The sequence below is a fragment of the Musca domestica genome, unplaced genomic scaffold (assembly GCF_030504385.1).
Source record: "Musca domestica strain aabys unplaced genomic scaffold, Musca_domestica.polishedcontigs.V.1.1 6, whole genome shotgun sequence".
Taxonomy (NCBI): Eukaryota; Metazoa; Arthropoda; class Insecta; order Diptera; family Muscidae; genus Musca; species Musca domestica.
In genome coordinates, this window is record NW_026712363.1 from 7,051,873 (window position 1) to 7,070,504 (window position 18,632).

Genomic DNA, 18,632 nt, shown 5'->3' on the forward strand with positions numbered 1-18,632 from the left:
ACGGAGACATTTTAATCGTTTATACCAAATAATATTGGTATAGAGTGCATTATGTCAATTCGAGTAGGATTATATTAAAAAAATATATATCGGAGCCGAGTTCCACAAAATGAGAACGTGCATCCCAAAATTCACTCCATTCGGGCTGATATCAACCATTATTTGCACAATCGGATTAGGGATATATATGGGAGCTAAATCCAAACCTGATCCGATCTTAATAAATTTTAGTAGAGGTATTTCCGAGCTCTAAAAGATATCGGGTACCAAATATCATTGCTGTCGAATGCATATTACGAATGTGAGGTACTTAAACACCAAATCGGATGAAATATATACATGGGAGTTCTATAGATATATCTGAACCGATTTTCACCAAATTTAAATTATTTACTTCTAAACGGAAATCGGTAGATCGTGCCAAAAATTCAGGTCATTTGGACTGGTATTAGCCATTTGGTACACAATTAAACCGAAAGAGAGATATTTGGTTAACACCATTCTTTTGGGGTGCAGATTACGAATATGGGGGACTTAAATACCAAATCAGATAAAACATATATATGGGAGCTATAGCTTTATCTGAACCACTTTTCATCGAATTCAATGTACTTGCTCCCAGATTATATTTTGTCGGATGTGCCAAAATTCAGGACTTTTGGACTGATATTGGCCATTTGGTGCACAGTTATCAAAAAACGAATGTTTGCGAAAGATCGATCGTTAGTTTTTCGGTTAATGCTTATGCTTGTGAAAGTTTTAAGTGGTTGTACGCTAATCGCGATGTTATCGCTCACGATAAATGGAAAACAATCGAATTCTCGCCATGAATTGTTGGGAAAAAAAATCGTATTTATCTTTCTCCCCACCCGGGTTAATATGCATGAGGGTTTGTTGGAGGATATAAAATTATAGGCCATAGAATAGAACAAGTAAGAGAGCGTTAATACCCTCCACCATTCTGTTAAGAAAACCTTCACATTTCCGTTGAAAAATTTGCTTAAATCAAAAACCAAAAAAAAAACTTCGAATTTTATCAGGAACGATTACATCGATAAGTTACAAACGGAGTGATAAACTTATTATATCATACATATTATGGTGGAGGGGATGAAAAGTGTTACCTCTACCGATTTGACAAATATGATTACCTCGACTATTTATTGTAGATAAAATTGAAATATGCTACATTATTTTGCGGCAGTCTACTGTACATTGTTGGCTTGCAATATTTGCTTAAAGTTTCGTCAAAGTTGATGCGGTAAAAACACCAGATCCTTATAGATATTTTACGGATATTTTTCCTTTTTTTTTTTTTTTGATTTTCTTTTCTCCCACTTTCCGCAGTGCTAGAATAATTTTCAGCTAACTTGTAATGAAATGTGACGACAATTTTTATTTCAGCAATTACAAAAAGTTATGAAGCCATTAAAGTTAATGGGATACCAAATATTTTAAAATTCAAACAATGCGTGGAGAGCTTGCAGAATGGCGAAATATGTCAATGTAATAATAGATAAAGATGATTAAATATCATTTATGAAGCTATAATTGTTTTTGGTAGTTATAGGTTTGCGCGTATAACAGTATTATTTCGAATGTTTTGCAGATCTCGGCGTAACTCAGTATGTAAACACCATCGGTTGAAAATTACTAGAACCACATTTTATATGGTCCGCATATAAAGTAGCATGAGTTTTGTGGCATTCTTTATATAAAAATTTTTGTCACAAAGTTAAATATTTTATATTATTCTTCAATTAAGTTCCATTATGAATTAAAATTACAACAAACTCCTAACATAACCCATGAGTCTATGAACATCGAAAGTTTCTTAGCAAAAATTGTTATTTAATACGTTTTGTTTCACTTTTCATATTTCCAAAATAATTTCAATAACTACAAAACGAGGAGGCGAACTTTAGTTCCAGAGTCAATGGTGATTACAGTTAATGGTCAATAGTCATGTTCATAGAGTTAGGTGTACGTGTGCTGGCAATTCACAAGTTCACATTGCCCCTGGTAGACATTAAGCAAACTTCAACAAACTCGCCATAAACTTCGAAAATAGACTTACTTTGCTTGGGGAATGCTTCTCCCCAAACAACCAGCCGCATCAGATAAGTTAAACACATACAACTACTTTAGTTCATCCTTTCTGCACACGAACCAACGTATGCGTCTATAGCTTGGGACAGTGGGTTGAGGGAGATTAACATGAATTACAATACACCACATAGTTCATTAATTTTTTGAATTTGCAGAATTTGACAAGAAATTGGAAACATGAGAAAATTACAGCTGGCGCTTTATTCAAACATTAATAACAATTAATTAGGTAAAGAATTTTAATGAGTCGCAATAGTGAAAATGAAGTTAATTATTAATTAGTCTATCCAAGAGGAAACGATGTGTATAATTATACACACAAGGAGTGTGGATTAAGTTTCCTGAGGAATAGCGCCTTAAGGCACAACGACTGCAAAGATAACAACACGTCGAAGTGCTTAAATTAGCTTCAATAAATAAACTCTGTCGAGGAGCAACATAATAAATTGAGACACATAGCCGTCAAACGTGTTTTTCCAATTGGCCTAACTCCTGTCGCTTTACAATGGATAAGAGAATTTTCATATAATTATGCATAAAAGTTATATTTTTCATTAGCAGATGAAAAGCAGTAAGTTTGGCCGTGTCGAACTTTGAATACTCTGTACTATTTGGAAGGAGTTTGCAAAATTAAAAAAAAAAATCCGTTGAAAAATACTGCTAAAATCATAAAAATACCGAATATAGGGAGTTGCTGTTATAAAGGGGCCTGTATGAACTTACGATATTCAAATAAGAAATTTTAAACAATTGTGATAAATTAGGTCGCTAAAATCATTAGGAACCCTGTTGTAGAGCTAAAATTAACCCTGTTTTTAGACATTTGACATACACCACACTGTGGCACACGGTACTATATCTTGGTACATTTATTTGTAACGTGCAGAAAAGAATAGATAGACCCATAGTTTATTTTAATATAATATCATTCCGAATCGATTTATGCATGTCCGGCCATCTGTCCGTGTATTGTTGTAAACAAAGTACGGGTCTCATTTATTGCCCAATCGCGATGAAGTTTTCCACGAATAATTTTTTGAAATTATTGATAATCGGTCCGAATTTAGATACAGCTTCCATATATATGTCTATCCGATTTCGATTTTGGCATATTCGCCCGAATATAGCCTGGAAGCAAATAAGTCAAATGTGGTGAAAATCGGTTCAGATATAGATATAGCTCCGTTATATGTTTAATTTTAGTCTTCTCAAAGTTGTATGCACTCTATGGCAATTACATTTGGCACGAAGTGTACAAATGTCTCTCAGTTTTGATTTTAGGTTCATTAACAATCCTACGCTAATTATTTTTAACTAAATAACAAGAAAATGAGTTCTGTGCCACATTAAATAATACGAAAAAGTACACACTCTCCGTAATAAATAGCCGAGTGACATTAAAATATGTATTACAAATCTGTGATAAATATAATAAATAATGAACGATACCAACAGGTTCTCGGGTAAAATGCAGTTTAATGGATAAATAGATCGCACACAATTTTTAGAGTTAATACTACAAAGTGTAAAGAATATATTAAGTTTTATTGGGAACAGAATATATTTCGGGTTTTTGTTCATTTTTCAAGTTTGTTTGTCGCATTTATTTGTTTCCAAAAGAGATATAGTACTTGGGTGTTTCGGTAATACAGCCATACAAGAATAATAACAAGTAAAGACAAGTAAGCAAATGCTATAGTCGTGCGGGACCGACCATGCTATACCCTTCAACACTATAATATGTTGGAAGCCCGTTAGTTCGAAATCCATTCTGGTTGATTTCGTTTTTTTTTTTTTAAATACCATAAAGCCCAGCACATTCTATTTCTCTATTTCTTTCTATGTCGTACTGATAGGTATTCAAAACAATTTCACACGAAAGTTGTGATCCATTTTGCCCGCTAAATATAATTCAATGATTGTTCAAAATGTTAGACTTCTACCCTGTTCTTAACTTCCTCCTCATAGAAAATTCCGTGTCGATTGGTTTTCAATTGTGACCTGTGGAGCGACTGCAAAATCAGGAATTGTTTGTTGTCCATTTGAACACCTAAATGTACATCTTCAAAATCTAACCTAAACTTACCTCCAAGCAAAATTTCGTGAGTATCGGACGATAATTGCACTCTGTGTATAATACTCTCAACATATGGCATGGCGTATTTATAAGTCAATTTGAAAAAATCGCAAGCGATAAATATATGACGAAAATATTTACTTTTAAGTGGCATATTTCTACGCGATTTTCTTAGATTTTATGCATTTCTGGCAAGAGGCCATTTCAAATTGCTGAGAATTGTCCAAATTACTCCAGCGGTTTTTGACTTATAAGCGCAATAATTGACATCCCCCTATTTGATGTATGAGATTGTATATATTATGCTACATATATTCTGGGTATTAGCAATATAATGATCATAAGCGACCTTTTAGTGTATTTGTGTTTCGCCGAGATAAAAAATATACGCCGTTTGTGATCTATTACAAAAAATTTCCTGTTTTTGGTCCATTTCAACATCCAAATATTTTGCGAATTGGCTTCTATTCTGACACTTTGTATAATTTGTATATAAAAGTTCTGAATTCAAACGTGTTCCACTTTAAACTACAAATAGCAGTAAGATCGTTTGGATAATGCAGTTAAATTTTTCGAAAAAGAATAAAGAGGATGGAGCCATTATATGGGGCTATTCTACAATTGCGAGTCTGAAATATCAAATTTGAATATCCTCCTCTGAATCGATTTCTCTTAAATTTGCCGAGGCATTTGTGCGGTAGGTAACGTTATATGTGCGCTATAGGAAAACGTGTACCCAGGACTTCAATATTCTGCCACTGGAACTGGAACTCATTATGGTCTACAAATACCAATTTTCTAGACACATCCGTGAAAAATTTGTCTAAAACCAAAAAAATACCGAACATGGGGAGTTACGGTTATATGGGGGGTATACGAAAACGTAGACCTACATATACAATGTTCCGCCTGGAGGTAGAGTCCATTTCAAATTGTATTCAATTATAATAATAAATTTAAGGTGGAGGGTATAAAGATAATAATAATAAAAATTTTATCTTTTTAATACATTCACAACATCGAACACCTAATCGTAATACGAACAAACACATATAGCTAAGATGACTATTACACATATTCAAATACTTACGTTATGACTGGAGTCCGCAATCTGTTTCAATCCAACTGACAAATTTCTCAATTTTCCCGTGTTCAGGGACAAACGTGACAACAATGGCTTCGCCAAGCCGTTACGTTGTGCCTCAACAAGATCCTTGGCGTTGGCCTCCAAAATGAAAGCCTCACGGCTAACCAATAAATCAGCCAAAGTATTAACAGCAGAAGCTCTCTGCTCCGCTGACAAGCTTTGCAACTGACGGCTGCCAATGCGTGCTATATCAGCAACAGTATCCAGGCGAGAAGGAAACCCATAAAGAATAGTATGAAAATAGAACAGACAGAAGAAAATCAAAGAATGTACGTGAAGATGAATTGTTGGAAAGAAATTCGCTTTTCTTTTTTTTCTTAGTTTGCCTTTCTGGCAATTTGGCATAAATAAACGTTAGTTCCGACCATGATGAATGATGCGGCAGTTATATTTTCGCTATTGCCACTAATAAAAAATTCCCCAATGCAAACTTGAACCGCAAAAGCAAAAAGGAAAAACATCATGAAAATGATTTCTGTGGATAATAAAACTATTCGTTTTATGTTCTAGCGTTATTGCCACCGTAATGCATGAATTGTAGGAGGATGATAGATGAATACGTGACAATTTAGTTCACATTTTGAATTTAATTTGGTCATCGATATCAAATATGCTTAATATCCACTAGAAGATCTCACCGAACGATCCCTAAGGAATAAAACCCTTACTTTGATGATCTACATTTTGGTAATATGAAATGATATATACTCTCTATAGCCATAAAACACAGCGTATAAAATTATTGCATTGTTAAATTAAATGAATAAATAATTTAATAAATTTCTAATTTATTTTTAAAAATGATTTTCAAGAAATAATTTCCTGTTTTTGTAAACAATTTCTTCTTTTCTAATTTCCTTTCTCACAAAAATAAATTGGAAAATTAACCAATAATTACTAAAACTACTCAAAAATTCATTGAAATATAACCACAATTTTCCTCTATCTTATTATTCAGAATGTAAACTCTTTACGTTTTCTTTTGTCGAATCCAACAAATGCATCCTTCACCCATGGCAATTTGCGTCAATTGAAAAAGCATTTTAATTAAAATACTTCTGTTAACCACAAAAAAACATACAATGTCCAAAACTAGAAGTAAACGTCGTGAACTTTCTCTGCATATGGAGAGTGGACAGTTTTGTGGTGAAACTTATAATTCTATTACGCTTTAATAGACATTTTGCCCACAAGCAATGTTAACAGTGTGTTGAAATTGCACATTTTGTGTTTCAAAATTATTCTCTATTATATTATGCTTAATATAGATTTGTAGAGGGGCAAGTAATGGAAACCTGCTTTGAGGGTCCATCATTTAGACATTTTCCAGATCTTTGTTAGTTATTTTGATGGTATTAGTGTTATTTCCCCATTTATGGCTACAAACATTCGAATATTTGACATATGTTTGTGCCACCCACATTTTCCCTAATACATCGTCGCTCGAAATACAAACTGCAGTACTGTTATTTTGCTACGGATTTTGGTTACAAAAACTGAACAGCAATAAAAGTTTTTGGAAACTTGCAAGCATTTGTTTAACAACAACACAAAAACTAGCTGGTATAGGAAATGAAAAATTGCTATGCTTTAACAATAAGGACGACATTAAATGGAAATGTGCAACAAATTACATTGCTCACCCATCTAATGGCAACAGTTGTTTTTTTTTCTTCTCTTTTTTAGTAAAAACTTTTAGATTTGTGGTAACTAATTTTATACGTACCGTTTTCAGCAAGTTCTTCGACAGGAGTCGTGTAGCCCTCTGTTGATTCTGTGAAGAATGTTCCTACTTTCCTGCCACCAATTATAGTTTTAATGGCCTTTTCTTGCATACCATTGCAAATAACAACACTCACACCACGGTCTAGTGCCCATGTAGCTGCTTTGACTTTGGAGTCCATGCCACCTGTGCCAACCTAAAAAACGAAAAAAGGATTTTTAATAAAGGCTTGCAGTAAAATGTGCAGGGCAACACCTTCTATGAAATAAAGGACATGCTCACATACATTTGAATTACCATCCGTAATGGTATTAATGGATTGCCATAACATTAATACAAGTACTTAAGTCGGGAATCTCTAATGCTTATGCAGCTGAGAGATTTATATGGAACGTATAATGGACGCAACAATCAACTGCAGTGATCCAATGATATTTGAAATATAGTCTAAAGAATTTTATAACCCGAGTCTAGTGAAGCGAGTGAATGTTTACATTGTCGAGTACCAGATTTTAATATTATTTTCAGAAAATGTATATGATACATACTAAACAGTTATTATTGAAGAATAGTCGATTACATTATGACATCTACATCAGAACTTCATAAAAGCGAAAACTCTTAGAAAGTCGGCGAAATAATCAGAAATGCACACGATATTACTTCTGAGTTCGGTCCAAATCGTTCCGACAACTCTAATTTCCCTTCCGAAATTGCCATGACTATCCTTGTGAATTCGGTCCGACTTCGGCTCGAAAGTCGGCTAACAGAGGCAGAGGGAAACATATACATCATTGATGATTTATATAGAAAAATACTCCGAGAATATTTATGCGTGTCTGAATTTTCTTAATGTGCCTTCTGTTAAGCAAATCACAGTTCGTGATTTTTACCCAACTGAGAATAGATTTTGGATAATTTATTTGTTTAACCCTGCTGAACTTGATGTGCAGTTCAGATAAAAACTTTTCAGTATTTTTGGGCCTATAAATATTTAATTCTGTTAAATAAAAAAATTTAGTTCGGCCGGACCGAACTAAGGTAAGATTCAATATTCGAAAGTGTTGCACTTTAAACTACAAATAGCAAGGAGAACGAAGTTGAACTTTTGAATATACCTTAAAGTGGGTGGAAAAAAAAAAACAACATGAACGTATATAGATAATTTCTTACTACAAGTATTGTTATTTATTTCTAGCCTTAAATACAAAATTTAAAACAATTCCATGGAAAAATGTGGCTAGAATAATGAAAATATCGAATATCACAAAGTACAGTTATATGGAAACCGTGGACGAATATGGACAATGTTCTGATACCGGTGGTAGTAACCATTACCAACTACATATACTCAGTTTAAACGAATTCCATATACAATGTGGGCTACATCGTAAATCGGGAGGTAACGTTATACGGAGGCCATAGGAAAATGTTGACCCATAAACCTATAATTATGTCAAATTTCACAGCTCAATGTCACAAAATGTTAACTACATCTTGGGTTTAACAGTGATGTCGTTAAATCGGCTTAGAATTTTACACTGATTATATATATATATATATATATATATATATATATATATATATATATATATATATATATATATGTATATATACTTTATGGAGTCTCCGTCGAATATTAGGAGGAATGGAATGACTAATTTAAGATAATCTCTTTTCTATACAGTATATCCTCCTCTTTTCAATCAGTAGCATATAAATATTTTTATTGCAGCATTTAATACATTACAGAGTCACCCCAAAACGTTCCAAGGAAGAATTACAAAAAGCGTCAACTCCTGTACTTTTAGCTTTTCCAAAAATATACTTATCTGAATAAACGTCGTCATTTTAGTTTGTGATGATTATTTTTGAGTTTTTAATTATACGATATTTCAATTGAAAGACTTTGTTTAAAATTGTGGCTTACAACGGAAATCTAAAAGTTTTAGACAGTTTAAAATAAGTTAATTAAAGACACACTTGTCGTACTCCTAAGACGATTTGTATTGAAATGTCCCCATATGGTAGTCCCCATCAAAAAAAAACAACCGGTCAATTTTAATTATAGTGAAGTTCCTAAGACCATTTAACCGAATCATCTGTAATGTAGTAATTATGGAGTAGTAATTATGGTGATTTCAATACTACAACTTTTTCAATTGACATCTTGATATTTTCAATAAAACAATTAGAATGGTTTAATATTTAACACGGCTTTGGTACCGATCGATTCTTAAGCCATTTTTTGAACGAAGAGCCTTTAATTTGATACTTTGAGATCTCAATGGGTATTCGCTATAACTTCTATGTAATGGTAGTACTCAGTCGTACGCTTTAAAAAGTCCATAGAATATATAAACATGATTGGTTGTGTATATTTTTGGTCTTTTGGTGATTTCGGCTTGCTGATTGACTGTAATTTCAAAATAGAAATGTCAAACAAGTTCATGACCTAGTACATTTTAATCGGTTGGAAGGTCCTGATCAAATTTTCCAGCTACTTGACTTTAACGTAATAAGATTCTAATAGATAACGCCCAAATGGCATGCCCACATTTTATCATGTAATAGCACCACCCAATTATAATAAATGGCGAAACTTTTAAATTGATTGGAAACATTTTTTTTTAATTTCTAATACTTAATGCTAATATTTTAAATTGATTGGGATATTTTTTTTTTAATTTCTAATACTTAATACTAAGACCATCCTCCAAGATATTTAGATTTGCCCTTTTGAGTGAGCATAGTACAAACTTAACACTCTTCTATACTCTCAATACCATATAACGATAGCTTTGGATATTAGGTAGTTTGACGATTTAAGCCACATCTTCCAACGGTTTATGTTAAATTTGGTATTTGTGGTACGTAATAAGCTCTACAACTGGTGTCAAAACATTGTCCATATTTGTCCACTGTTTCTATATAACGGTAACCACCATGGAATTATTTTAATTACGATATTTAAGACGCGCCGTATATTGAAATAAACTGATCTATCCACTGAGAAATTGAGTCCCATAAATGCAGACAATTTTGTTGCAAAAATTTAGTAAAAAAATAGCTCAGAGTGACAGTCGAGCTGATTTTAAACATATTTACTTTTATAATCTGAAAAGGTTATTTTGCAAGTAAATATACCCTTTGTAAATTCATATTATTCAAAATAATGTTAATCAAAAACCAAAAGAGACAGTATATTTTAATATGCAATGACAAAATCCATTAAATTTTCATTAAATTTAGCCTCGCAAATCCTATGCAGTTTTGAAAATTAAAGGAAATTTTAATTAAGAAATGCAATTAGATTCCTGCTAATTATCCTCTCAACTTTGTGTAGAAACTATATATTTTATATTTACATTTCAAACGAAAGTCAAACGCAAAACTCATTATCAACCTTTGAAATAAGTTAGTAAAATAAGAAGTAAATTTGATGAGGGGAATACAAAATGTATTCAGTTTTTTGTTGATTTCAAGGGGACATTTAACATCGTTCTCTGACCTTATTTCATAGTAAGTCAAAATAAAAGTAACTAATTTCAGTACGAAAATTATTAGGAAGGCATTTCCAAATTTAATTCCTTATTGGAAAAATATATTTTAATATGCATATTTCGTCGCTATTTTCTATAGGAAGAAGTAGCCATTTCCGACACTATCATCGATAAATTGTGCATTTTTGTTAGATAAATAGGATTATTCTTTTCAAGAAACGGTAAACAACTTTAACGATTACTTTGGCAGAGGTGTTTCTGACCTGTATATGATATCTGGTACCAAACATCATTGTTGTAGAGTGCATAATACGGAGATAAGGCGTCTAAACGTCAAATCGGCTGAAACGTTAAATCGGATGAAGACATATATGGGAGCTATATCCAAATCCCAACCGATTTTGATAAAATCTGATATTTCTGGGCTGTATTTGACATCTGGTACCGAAAACAATTGTTGTCGTGTGCATATTACGAATGTGAGGGACTTAAACACAAAATCGGAGGGAACATATATATGGGAGCTATATCTATATCTGAACCGATTCTAAACAATTTCAATAGGGTTTGTCCTACAAAAATTTGTGGAAACTTTCATCTTAATCGGACAATAAATGCGGTCTGTGCTTTTTTTTACAAAAATACATGGACAGACGAACAGATAGACGGACATGCATAAACCGACTAAGAATGTGATTCTATGAAGACCATCAAAAGGGACGATCGTTTCCTTCTGAATTTTGCAAAGTAATGCACAAAGACATGGATGTAAAGAAGGAAATAAAACAATATACATTTTTATTTTTTCGAGGAGCATACGTTAAAACAACTACCCAAATGGAACATCTGCAATACTAGACGTAAATTATATATAGTATAGTATATATTTTGATATTACCGTTGTAGTCATCAAAACCATTATGTGGTAGATAGAACTTACCGTGTGGGGGCACAGGAAGTATCTATGTGGACCAGAGTCGGAGGTCAAACGTAGTACATCCCCAAACATTGCAATTGAAGAACATTGGTTGCTTAGATAACTAGGCTCTTAATCAAGTAGTGCTGGCCCGACTAGGTTAATGATGGTAGATCCGTTCAAATTCCTATTGAACGTATAAAACATATATCTTGTTTGGATAGATCTGTTTATTGTTCGGACAGACCATATAACTCTATCCCAATAATCTAAGGCTGCAGAATAAGAAATTACTGAAAGTTTGTTTGAGTTGGATTATCAGAGCAATGAACATTCAAAATTAAAACATATTTTTCGTAAAAGACTGCATATATTTCACTTCAAAACTAAAATACCTACAAAGCGTAAAAAACAAGTAAAAAAGAATTTTTAATACCCTCCACCATTCGGAAGGAACTTGAAAATTTTCAAAAAACTTCCGGAAAGTACCACATAAATGAAAAATGTTATATAGAGACTATACGAAGACGTGGACCGGCATACAAAAATGTTTGTCTTAGGCTGTAGTACCTATTACGAACTTCAAATACGAAATATTTTTGTAATAGGCTGTAGCACCCATTAAGAGCTTTAAATATGAAATTTGAAATAATTCCGGTAAAACTGTCGCTAAAATCATGAAAATACCGAGTACCGGGACTTACCGTTATACGACAACGTGGATCGACATGGCCCATTTACGAACTTAACCTGCCTAATTTTAGCCTTCTATCTCAATTCGTTCGAAAGATAGCGTGATTATAACGGACAGACACACAGACAACGCTAGATCGTCTTAGAATTTTACGCTGATGCAGAATATGTATACTTTTTTATAAATATTTACAAACGGAATGACAAAGTTAATATACTCTCCATAGAATGGTGAAGGGTATAAAAAAAATTATGTTCGGTCAGGCCGAACTGTAAGTTCCCCTATCATTAGCTAAATAAAACATTTTTGTATAAAATTATCTGAATTCAAACGTATTCCACTTTAAAATACAAATACTAGTTAGATCGGTTGGAGAATGCGGTAAAATGTATACCCAAAAGAAAGAATTGTGTCATGTAATGTAGGCTGTACCGTGGTTTCAACAGATAGACAAACTGATTTAGAATTTTCTGCTAATCATGAATGTACAGTGTGAGATGAAAAAACTGCAATCAACTTCAGACTGCTGTCATTTCAAAGCCGCTCGTCCGATAGCTTTAAAAATTATTCCAATGACATTATATTGTTTACAAGCGTACACAAGCATTTTGCTGAGAATTTTCCAAAAAAGTTATTCGTGATGGAATTCAAGCGTGATAGTGTGATTTCTTTATATTTGCCTGGAAATCCACAAGTGGTTATCGTTAGAACACTCCATTCCACCCAATAATGGTTAGAAAATGAGGTTCCTCGCTTCATTTCGAGCGCACAATGGCCATCGAAATCTCCGGATACCAATCCGTTGGACTATTGTGTGTAATGTATTTTGGAAAGCAAGGTTGGCAATAAAAAATATCAAAGTGTCGATCACCTCAAGCAAGCGCATCGCCGGCAAAAGGCTAAAATACTGCAGAGCAGCATTCGGGCAGAGTGTAACGATTTCATTAGCCGTTTGAAGGCCATAATTCGTGCCTAAGGTGACCAATTCGAACAAATCTAAACTTATTCTAAAATTTGATGCTATTTCCGACATTTTTTGCTTTCTTTCAATAAAATTAAAAAATAATAAAAATTATGGCATTTGACTTTGTTGCAGTTGTTTTATCTCACCCTGTATACATATACATATGAATATAGATATGAAATATATACCTTATGAGTTCTTCGACGAATATTCAGAGGTGTTACAAATAGAATGACAGATTTAATATACCCTCCTTTAAAAAAATGGAGGATATAAAAATGACTTTTTGAGGACTTTAAGAAAGACGCGTGTACCTTTAGCTCAACTGCTTTATTCATTAAACTGTAGAAATAGCTTTCTAATTTAGAAATATACACTCTTTAGTAAACAGCAGCACATTTTACCCAACAGACTTCAATTTAATTTCCGTTTAATAGTGCGACTTGGTTTTGTGCGAATGAAAGATTTAAATTGACGTGATTTCTGTACGTCACCTAACACTAAAAAACGTTAGTGTGCAGTAACCACCAAAGTGCCTTTTGCGGGAAATTCAATTTTGTTAAAAGTTTCAACTAGAAATAAAGCATTCTATGCTTTTTGTATGTGTTAAAGACAAATTGGTTTGTTAGTTGCCTGGCAGTGGGTGCATGGGGAGAGTTCTGTATGTTTCTCCCTGTCATCGCATCATTTCCCTGTTTTTTTTTACTTTTTTTTTTTTTTTGATTTCTCATATTTCAGCATTAACAATATTGCCCCAGAAGTTTGTAGCTTTGTTGGTTGACATTGTTGCAAGCGAACTTTCTGTGGCAACCAGTGGATGTCCTTGGATGTAAACTGAAACAGAAATTGAGCGAGGGCTGCTAAAATCAATTGGGTTAAATCCCAAATGAACAATCCAATCGGTTCTGATGTATTTCAAAATTGACAAGCGAAGAAGCTTTAGCACTAATGCTGAATAAACAGTATCGACGTTAAGATCTTTTTGACAAGCGCATGTACGCATAATATTCCAAGAATTGAGGATTCAAAAACGAATAAGTCAAACACATTGGGATGATTCAGATTTTTGACCAAAATTTGGCATTAAATTAAGAAAAGTTGTTCACCTAATTTATTTCTTTCGAATGCATTTCATTCCCTAGATTAACTTATTGTTTAAGAAATTGCGTTGAAAACGGAAATTCGGAAAACAAAACAAGTAAAAAAGCTGTAAGTTCGGCCGGGCAGAACTTTGAATACCCTCCACCACTTGGAATGATTTTGGCAACTTTCAAAAAATAAAATCAGTTAAAATCTTAAAAATACCAAATACAGCCGTCACATTAGGGTCAAAACGACTATGTGGACCTGCATAGGCAACTTTTGTCATAAGCCATTACAATATTCAAATGCGAAACTTGAAAAAAAAGACAAATGAACAACAAATTAAAAAGCAGTAAATTCGGCCGGTCCAACCTTTTAATATCCTCCACCATTTAGAACGAATTTGGAAATTTTCAAAAAATAAATCCGTCAAAAATTCTGTTAAAATCTTAAAAATAGCGAATATAGCCCATAGGTCTATACGACGTGGACCTACATAGGCATTGTTTGTCATAAGCCATTAGATAATTCAAATTCAAAACTTGAAATAAACGGTGAATAATGTATCTGAAATCATCAAAATACCGTATATAGGGAGGTACCGTTATATCGGAGCTATACGAAGACCTGGACCTGCATAGACAATTTTCTGTCACAGGCTGTAGCATCCATTACGAACTTCAAATACGACATCTCAAACAATTTCGGTGAGTATTGTACCTAAAATGGTCAAAATACCAAATATAGGAAGGTACTGGGAGGTACTGTTATATGGGGGCTATACGAATATATACTTTTCGAGGAGTTACAAACGGAATGACAAACTTAATATACCCCCCATACTACGGTGGAGGGTATACAAATTCTATCCGAATTACACCACAATATAAGGATTTATTGCTAATTCGGATTTATTTAACCAGATTTGCCATAAAAATAGATCTTCTCAAGACCGGATTGATTTAAAATGTATATCCTTCTAAGGGTGTATGTAGACAAACAAGCTTAACCCACTATATCTAATAAACTCAAAGTTCTAAACTTCAATACGCTAAACGTGATTTAAGTCAACATTCAAATTGTTTTCAAAGGCATTTCTTTATTAATTTTTATATAAAAATTGTTTAACCAATGATCCTCTGGGAATAAAAAAATCAAAACTATTCATTATATTGCAAAATTCAAAAAATTAAGAGTTGGAATTGAACGTAAATTCCCTACTCAATATTTCCTAAAAGCTCTTAAAGAAGAATATTGTCAGCTCTTATCACCTTAAGGAAGTGAAATATTTGCAATATCTTTGTAGAAAATAAAAAAATCTCAAAAATCCAGTCTATATTTAACCAAGAAATATAATTAGAATATCATATCGGATCATAAAACCAATTTTATTTTCTTTTTTTAGCACTACACCTCAATTAATTTGTCAAATTTAGATACCCCTAAACTATAAATTTAAAATTCAAATCCTTCACATATCTTCATATTATTCTTAGTTTGAATAGAGAGCATTGTATGGGTGCATGTCCCTTCATTCAAGTAGCCTTGGCTTTCCGCTAAACGCATCTATGGCTATGTGTGTGGATCATAACCTTTAGTTTTCCCATCGTACAATTTGTTTTGTAGCTGAACTTTTAATTTTTTCTATCGCAAAATGGCAAATCTTCACAATCCACCTATCATTCTGCCCTCGTCATAAATTTCAAATGCAAATTTTAACACATTTTGTCTGGCGGGAAAATCATTAATTATAATTAAGTGAATTGAAAGACGACAAATTGTTGCAAAAATTGCACTTCATACTTCTTTTGACAAGGAGTCTTAATAAATTGCATAGCAATGAAGTCCTACGAAAAGTAAAAAGTGAATAATTATGCCATCATGTTGGCACGTCTGTCCTCATGCGAAAATTTCAGTCGACTACATCGGTAATATCCCAAATGGTCATGAACTTCACGAATAAATGTATGCAATGTTTTACCCTGGAGAAGTAAAGCAGGGATATGATGACAATTTGCCGTAAATAAATTATCATGTACAAGTGGCTAGGCAGTCATTATATTTTAGTTCACGGTTGGAATGGTTTACAGTTCCTTATGACTTTTACGGAATGTTTTACTGTTTATGTAGCTTAATATAAAAAATAAATGCTGCTATTCCAAAACATTGACATACATCGAGCATTTTCTGTGAAGGGATTTTCTACTCCCTTGGAAGCCATGATGCCAAAAAAGCCAAATAATTGAAATATGTGGTCACGACCCCAGAAATAGCTGAAGTAATATTTTGAAAGGATAGGAACTCTATCATAAAATAACCGAAGTATAGAGCAAAATATGGCTGACCTAAAAAAGTTTGAGATGTGAAGTTTGAGGTGATTATTATGTACTATTTCACTGATTGAAGTCGCATATGAAACAAGTAGGTCCACGTTTTGATATGAGGTGCATACAGTTGTGTCGGCCATTTTGCTTTATTTGAATGTATTCTCATTTTCCAGCTGAAGTACGAAATATGTCCTGGGGTTGTAAATCTAGTCAGGAAATATAATCATTTAACATCGCACTAATTTTATTTTCCACTTTTTACACTTAGAAAAAATTTACAATTATAACAAAACTAGTTTTTATTCACATTTTTATACCCTACACCACATTGTGGTAAGAGTATTATGTCTTCGTGCATTTGTTTGTAAAATGGGGAGGTGGATCTTCATAGAATTACTTTATGAGTCGATTTACGCATATCAGTCCGTCCGTCCATGTATTCTTGTGCAAAAATGCAGGTCGCATTTATTACCCCATTGAGATGAAATTTTTCAAACAAAATTTGTTTGGCCCAAGGACGAACCCTATTGAAATTGGTGATAATTGGATCAAATTTAGATATAGCTCCCATATATCTTAAACTGATTTCGGGTTAATTGTGCACCAAATGACTAATATAAGTCCAAATGCCTAGCATTTTGGTACATCCAACCAAATTCAGTCTAGAAGCAAGTAAATCAAAATCAGTTCAGATACAACTATAGCTCCCATATATACGTTTCAACCGATTTGACGCTTGAAGACCCTCACATGCGTAATATGCAGTCCAGAAGAATGATATTTGGTACCGGTCATCAAATACTGCTCGAAAATACCTCTGTCAAATTCTATCGAGATCGGTTCAGATTAGGATATAGCTCCCATATATTTATCCGATATCAGGTTTGTTGTGCACCAAATGGCGAATATCAGCCCAAATGACCTGAATTTTGGCAATTATTTCATTCTACAATTAATTCATTCTATTAACCAGTACTTCAAATTTGGTGTAAATCGGTTCAGATATAGCTATAGCTCCCATATATTTGTTTTATCCTATTTTTGGTTTAAAGTCCCTCACAATGCATTCCACATCAATGATCCTTTGTATCATATATCAATAACAGTTTTTAAATTAGTGTAACAAATTTTGTGAAGATCGGTCCAGATTTGGATATAGCTCCAATATATATCCTCAACCGATGTACGGTTAATTGTGCACCAAATAGCCAATATCAGTCTAAATGACTTGAATTTTGGCATATCCGACCGAATTCAGTCTAGAAGTAAGTACATTAAATTTGGTGAAAATATATTTGGTACCAGTTATCAGATACAGCCCAGAAATACCTCTTCCAAAATTTTGTCAAGATCAGTTCAAACTTGAATATAGCTGCTATATATATATATATATATATATATATATATATATATATATATATATATATATATATATATATATATATATATATATATATATATATATATATATATATGTATATTACGCATGTGAGGGACTTCGAAATTTTTTGCCATAGATTGTAGTGCACATTAAGACCTTCCAATATGAATTTTGAAACGATTCCGGTGAATAATGTTGCTGAAATCATCAAAATATCGACTATCGGGAGGTACCGTTATATGAAGACTATACGAAGATGTGGACCTGCATACAAAAATTTTTGTCATAGGCTGTAGTACTCCTTACGAACTTTGAATGTGAAATTTGAAATAATTCCGGTAAATAATGTCGCTAAAATCATCAAAATACCGAATATCGGGAGGTATCGTTATATGGGGGCTATAGGAAAACGTGGAGCGACATGACCCATTTACGAACTTAACCTGCCTACTGGTAAACTATGCATGTATGCAAAATTTTAGCCTTCTCTCAATTCGTTTGTAATGTAGCGTGATTACAACAGAGAGGCGGGCAGATAGACAGACATCGCTACATCGTCTGAGAATTTTACGAATTAAGCTATATATACTTTGTAGGGTCTATTATGAATATTTTGAGGAGTTACAAACGGAATGACAAAGCTAACATACCCTCCATAGAATGGTGGAGGGTATAAAAAATAGGCGTGGTCTATTTTCCTTTCCGCAA

General features: G+C 33.1%; 1 protein-coding gene across 1 annotated transcript in view; it reads right to left on the bottom strand.

Moving 5' to 3' along the window:
* LOC101895972 (delta-1-pyrroline-5-carboxylate synthase) overlaps nt 1–18,632 on the bottom strand; it is a 60,073-nt gene that overhangs the window by 7,226 nt on the left and 34,215 nt on the right. Inside the window, exons 7-8 of the mRNA XM_059129114.1 lie at nt 7,060–7,252; nt 5,277–5,518 (exon numbers count right to left, since the gene is read on the bottom strand). Of these exons, the coding sequence (XP_058985097.1) occupies nt 5,277–5,518; nt 7,060–7,252 (435 nt within the window). The remainder of the gene's footprint in view (nt 1–5,276; nt 5,519–7,059; nt 7,253–18,632) is intronic.